At 35.9% G+C, this 6,706-nt stretch overlaps 1 protein-coding gene across 2 annotated transcripts; it reads right to left on the bottom strand.

Moving 5' to 3' along the window:
* Positions 1-32: 32 nt before the first annotated feature.
* Positions 33-5,922, bottom strand: LOC120331762 (uncharacterized). 2 transcript variants are annotated; one of them, XM_039398906.2, is made up of 6 exons: positions 5,769-5,922; positions 5,238-5,366; positions 4,059-4,229; positions 3,309-3,482; positions 2,995-3,084; positions 33-2,677 (listed from the first exon to the last, which is right to left on the bottom strand). In XM_039398906.2, exons 1-6 carry the CDS (start codon positions 5,834-5,836, stop codon positions 2,635-2,637), a joined length of 675 nt encoding a protein of 224 aa, XP_039254840.2. In that variant the 5' UTR covers positions 5,837-5,922; the 3' UTR covers positions 33-2,634. The 2 variants fall into 2 exon arrangements, with proteins under 2 accessions (XP_039254840.2, XP_039254841.2); XM_039398907.2 differs by lacking the exon at positions 2,995-3,084.
* Positions 5,923-6,706: the final 784 nt, after the last annotated feature.

Below are 6,706 nucleotides of genomic sequence, written 5' to 3'. Positions count from 1 at the left end.
CTACAAGTCTCCCCTGTTTGGGCAGTTATAAATCCAGATCAAACGCTGGTGTGAACTGCTGTTGGTTGGTTGTATTTACTTTCTTATACTTTAACACCATCTCCACAGATTTCATTTTTTGTATCAGAATTTTCAAACTTCACACAGATCCTGGCATCCTTTTTCATTCGATTAAAATACCGGTAACAAGTTTTCATAAGCATAGCAGCTCGAATATTAAGCTTGTCAATATGAAAGCCCAATGAGAAGGACGCCATTCAAATGGCGATTACCATCATGAAATTCATCCCTGATAACTTTGGTGACTTTTTACGCAAATGCTAACGAGTCGATAAATAGAATAGGATTTGCAAATTCATACCAGGGAGAGGGGAAGACGATGAAACGACTCAATCGTATGGCGAACCACGGCCTCCCTTCCGGTTAACAGTCCATGTCGGGTATGGGATTAGTTAGCCATTTTTTTGTTTGCTGGTCCTTTGACTTGATAGTGGAAGCCATAACAGACCAACGGTTACGTGAACCACTCTACGGCGACGACGATTTCAACGCATGGTAATCAGAGGTGCGGTGACCGTGGTTGATTCACGTGGGTATCGATTTCTTCATTTACGGCAAAGATTTTCTGGACACAACCAGTTTCAATGCACGTTTTTTGTAATTGCTTTTAAAGCTCGTGATATTCAACTAATTTGAAAGAACTGCATGTTTTGGATGAAGGTCAATCGAGTATCTCCCCCAAGCGTGAGCTCCATTCAGGGTTTCCACTAGTTATTTCCGAGAAAGGACGACTTAATTTGTCCGGTCCTTAAGAGTGGGTTCAGGAATAATCAATTTACCAGTGTAGCATTTCAGGTAAATGAACTTGTACGGTAGAGGAAACCATGAGCGACTAGTGATTGAGTGAACTCCGATGACAAGTAGTCCAGCAGTCCTCTCGTGCATAAATATATACCGCGAGAAAGGTTAGCTGCACTATCAGCATTGCGGCGGCGTTCATGAGGCAATCGTGGAAGCCAGGAATTTTGTAATCTCGGCCAGAGTATGACTTCTGCCAGACTGATTTTCAACAAAGCGCTGTTCACGACTTTTGTTCGACGCACCAGTTCTCTGTCCAACGTATTTATGCGACTGACCCCAACTGTATCTTAGTCCCGGAGATAGGGTAACGGTATAGGGAGAAAGACTGTCAACCCTATGTGTGTAAAGTTCGATTCCCGCGTTATTGATTCCATCAGACGTTAAAAAGCACACAGTGTATTGAATGCCAATTGTTGTTGTATTATTGGAAGAAGCACAATCCAATCAGAATACAGATAAATTGAAAAACACTTAACGTCTTAATGCAGTAAAAATCAGAATTCTAACTAACAAAGAACGGCAACGACAAGCAATACTGAGCGAGAGAAAATATCATATAAAGGAAATGAATTAGAGCAACGACCTTGTTTCAGGCAAGTAACATGCACTATTAACAATAGGTGGTGAAAATATTGAAATACACAGCAACTACCTTACTAATGTACTCGCTACAACGGTATGTTACAGTTATATCTTGTTCCATCTGATATGTTTACAAATACTTCGCCAGAACATGCACATGTATCAAGTCATCACATAGATCTTACGAATAAGCCATGGTCTTCTTTCATCTGTAATCACACTTCATTCATAATCAACGGTTCAAAATGAGCAATTGCGCAGTATTTAACGGTAGTAAAGTTAATGTAATCCGTCACTGTTAGTAGTCGCGAATGTATGGCTTTTATTCGTGAATACGTATTCAATTTTTGAAAATCTCGATTAACCCTGGTATTCGTCATTGGTTTATCTGTTATTTAGATTCACCAAGTATGTGTTTTGCAATACGGTGGCTCATTTAGGAAGACTGAGTGATAAAAATTAACGTAAGCATTTTGAATTGGTCGCGTTTCTCGATATCGAAATATAGGTAAGAATTTGGCAGTCAAGTGGAACTGTTGGTGTGCGTGCTGCAACTCAACCTCGCCCATTTAAAACAGTTACATATTTCCTCGCTAATTTTTTATTTATTTCTCATTGATATTTCGAGCAATGCAATGTAAATCAATAATAAATATTATAGTACATAAAGGACGAAGAAAACGACACGAGCAAACATTAAATTATAATAAGCGACATACAAGCGGAAACAATCATAAAAAATAGCAACAACAAATATATATATATATATATATATATATATATATTGGCTTATAAGCGAAAGCAGTTCTCTTAACTGTCGCGATCAAAGAGCATAAAAATAGGATTGTATTCACACCCGAACAGAATGGCAATCATCAATGCGTCAGAAAACCGCTCACACTTAACATATATGTTGGATTTTATGCAAAGGACAAAGACTGATGAACAATTGAAGGTATTTAAAATTATCCATTAAAAATTACTCGATAGATTGGTCTTACTTTAACACAGCTGATGGACATAAATTTCTTACGTTGAAGTTGCTTAAAATAATAAATTCAAACACATAAAAATAAACACATATATATATATGTTCACAGTAGAAGAATAAGAATGGTCAAAGCATAAAGTTTCAATTTTTAAAAGTATGACTGTTTTGAGTTGACAGAAAAAAAAATCTTGATGTAAGTTTCAGCTTTCGGCTAACATGAGAGCTTTGATAAATTCCGGTGTTCTGAAAAAAAGATCATGTATATGTTTAAAGTGAATCCAGTTTTATACTTGCCTACCTCACCAAATATTTGAGAATTGACCTGTCGCTCCCATCGCGTTTAATTTTATGCAATGGCATATTTCACATTTACACGTACTTGTCCACGTATTTATTATTATTATTTTTGACTTAACGGAGAAAAAACGAAGGGTGTTTTCTCTATTGTGGCACACGCTTGTATTTCTGTGCAAATGGGATTTGATTTTTCATAATTTCGGGTTTAGAAAGTTCAATATTTGACCCAGTTGGCTTAGAAGGAAGATTTGATTTAAATATACCTCAATTTTCTATCAAAATATTGTCCGATGACATCGTTTTCAAACTCTCGCTTAACTGCTTCTGCTCTCAGTCTTGCCAGGACACTTGTCCTAAAAATGAAAATGACAAAAATGTTTCTCATTACTGGCCACATACTTGCGTCGATCAGGGTCTCCTCGCTTTTAGACGTTTTTATCACCCATTGTCTCTACAGTAAACATTAGATATAAAATCTGAGGCAAGATAAATTGAATGGTACATATATTCATGATTTTAACAGTCCATTACTGGGAGCGCAAAATCAGACCCCGCCCGCCGCAGGAATTATATTTACCGGTCTGTGTAAGTTCCTTCGGCATGTCTTCTTATTCGGACTGCTCCTTCCTGTTCACCTTCTCTCGGATACAAGCCAACCATTTTGAGATTTTCCAAGGCGTCACTCACTTGACTATTCTCATCTCGTTGTTTTTGATGCAACATTTCAACCAAATCAGTCAATGAATTTCCACTGTTTGTACAATTGGAAGACTTAAGATTGGGTGAATAATTTTACCAGCGTTTCAAGAAGAAATTATATTTCCGGCATATTTTTGACTTCAACGTGGGGACTTTTACTTTAATTTTACCCATAATATTCGTCTATATGCAACTGACCGATTTAACATTAGATTGGGAAGATTGGGAAGATCGGGGAGTTTCCTGCCCTCGTCATGTACTGAATCCATTGCAGTGGTGGCCTCGTGGACGCGTGATGTTTGAGGAAGTTAAAGCGCGATAATTGAATAAGCCGTATATTTTTGTAATTGCAATTAGTGTTGGTAGACTGAAATTATATAGTTTTTACGTTGATGGCATATGCAACATAAGAAAGCATTGCGACATAATTTTTGTCATTTGCGCCTTAAGGTCATTGATTTTTAATATTCCATCATGCGAAAACAGTCGGATAAGTTTTCACTTCACGCCTTTCAATTCCGATATTGAAATTAAACATTTTGTCTAGATTCCGGTGATCTAGTCTAATCTTATTGAAAATATCATATTCTTTATACATATTAAAAAAATTGCATATATATATTCTCACCTCCTTTTGCCCATGATCATTTGCAAAAACTTGTTTCTGGCTTTCATCAGTCTCATTCGTTCAAGTCTACTGAGCATGTCCGTTGCCATGGCATCACTGTATCTTTTGTGCGGTGACTGCGGGTCGTGAGGATCGGTGTAATCATCAAAAAAGTCACCCATATCAGAAAACCTGTAGAGCGCAAGTTATATAATCAAAAGAGTATGTATATAGCATAACTGGCCGAATCTTGAACCCTAATCCAACAGTAGCGTGCGTAAACCGTCGGTAGTGCCGGTAACGTGGACCGTAAACGTGAATCATCGACGTTTTTTAAAGATAAATTTTTCAGTGAGTATCATTATGTAGTGTCCTTTTTTCAGATTGCACTCCATCACATTACTGACACAATAGAATTTAAAGCTTTAACTGTTCTTATAAGATGATTGGAGGGAATGGGACTTCCAATTTTTGAATAAATTATTCATATCGAGAATTTATGTAAAAATACGCAATTGACAAATTAGAAGCACGACTATCAAATTATATTTTTTGAAAAGTTTATATCAGCTGTCCCGTTATTAAAAAAAAAAAAAATTATTGACAAGGAATTTAACAAACTCTTGGATTTTAGGCAGGGATTGTGGGATCGATTTCTTGATCCTTTTGTATCGAGTCAGGCCCATTAACGCACTCGAGCGGATAACTTTAATGTGACGAATTAGTCTTATCTAACGTCATATGTATTCGGTGTTCTGCTAAAAATTCATTTTTTGAGTCATAATATACGTTAGACGCGAATCACTTTTGCGCCAACTCATTCATTTTTAAACATCCGGATTTTCGTAATTAGATCTTTTCTTCGTTAGTGTCAAAGAATAGAAAGAATTGTTATTTAAGTAGTTTGAATGGTAATTCACAAAACGCAACGTCATAATATAACAACTTGACTTTGTTGTACGAAAGTGTGACGTCATAATATCTTTATGTGAAGGCGGTGGGGTATAGTCAATGAATCAATAGCGCATGTTTTAATAAAGCATAATCATGAAATTGCGATTCATTATAATTCATTGGTATTTTTTTTCAAAACATATCATGGCTCCATACGTAAGAATTTGTCTGCTTGTACAGAGCCTTTTTCGAGGTGAAACCGTGAAAACGAAATATCAAAAAATAAGCCCAAACAAATGCACTCACTGATAGTCGTAGTTATCAGGAAAATCCAATTCTCCTCCGTAAGTTCTTTTACTTATCATGTTCATAGAATCTGCAACTGGCTTCTGACGAAGTTGGGATTCCAGATGGTTCGTATTGGAAATCGGCAAGCTGTTGAATAATAATGTTAATCAGATTTCTCGAAGTACTAAGCTAGACTTTTAGTCAGAAGGAAAACGCCAAATCAATGAAATATTCATTAATTTGACAAAATATTAGAATAGCACAAACTGCGAAGTTTACTATATTGGAACTAAATTAATGTTGTTAAATCAGTCAAATTTAAATTGTTTTGTCGCTCTGCGGACTTTGTTTCATTTTTGCAACTATATATATATATTATATATAGATATATTTATGCACCTGTTTGAATTAAATATAATACATGTTTCATGCACTTGGACACTTTCAAAGAGCGAATGAATCAAGAAACGACCTATGAGATTTGCGACTCATTTTAGTACAATGTAGAAAGAAATACACAGAAATATAACAGCATAATATACAACATACCTGGATGACGTAGGAATAAAATCAACCACGAGAAAGACGATTGATAAAACTAGATTACACTTTTTCATTTTTAATATTTTGTGTTATGTTAGGTTAGTTTACCGATAATTAATTTATCGGGATTCTAAAAAAAAAAAATTTAATTCAAATTAAGTGAGGAAGAGACGTCCCGTCCCGTCTTTACATCATTTCTTTTTTTCACGTAAAACATTATTCAAACTTTTACGGGATTTAATAGTAGTAGTAATACCTAACGTTTAAATATCCTTGATGTTGCCTACATTGTTTTTCGCTCGTCTTATCTGAGGAACTTGCACTGTAATAATGAAAAAACCTTTTCAAATACAGACAATATTTTTTTATGTATTGCACCAAATTAGCGCATTTTTTTTGAACGTTAAACACCATTTCTGCACTCATCGTAACGAAAGGGACCACGGTATCCAATATGCATCATATAGTCGCGTATCGGTCACATCTAATTGTCATCTGCCAGATGCCCCTATTTATACACGAACACAGCATTCTCTCATTTTTTCTCTGCGATAAAAAGTATGGCAAAAAAATGAAAAGAAGGTTTATTTGCACAATAGTGGAATGCGTCGTTTTAGCGATCACTTTTTTCTATATTTTATTTGGCACATGATTCTGGTCATGCGTGGCGTACGTATATACCGACTATTTTCATTTAGAATTCAGACTTTGGGGAGAGTGATTCACGAATGGGCCGCGCCCCGGCGTCTCGTCCCGTGCTCGTTCCCATCATTACACTGTTGGGTTGGTAATATATCAACCATTGAAGTCAAGCAAACTAAATGATCAATGAATTCAAATAAAACAGCAAAATGTTGAGTAAAATATAATAAATAAAAGTAGTGGTCTTTTGGCGGCTTCTTCTGTCTTCAAATACTGAAAAAAATGAAATTGACTGGTCCGGT

Source organism: Styela clava, chromosome 6, assembly GCF_964204865.1.
Source record: "Styela clava chromosome 6, kaStyClav1.hap1.2, whole genome shotgun sequence".
Taxonomy (NCBI): Eukaryota; Metazoa; Chordata; class Ascidiacea; order Stolidobranchia; family Styelidae; genus Styela; species Styela clava.
This window is presented reverse-complemented; position numbering and strand designations above follow the sequence as displayed.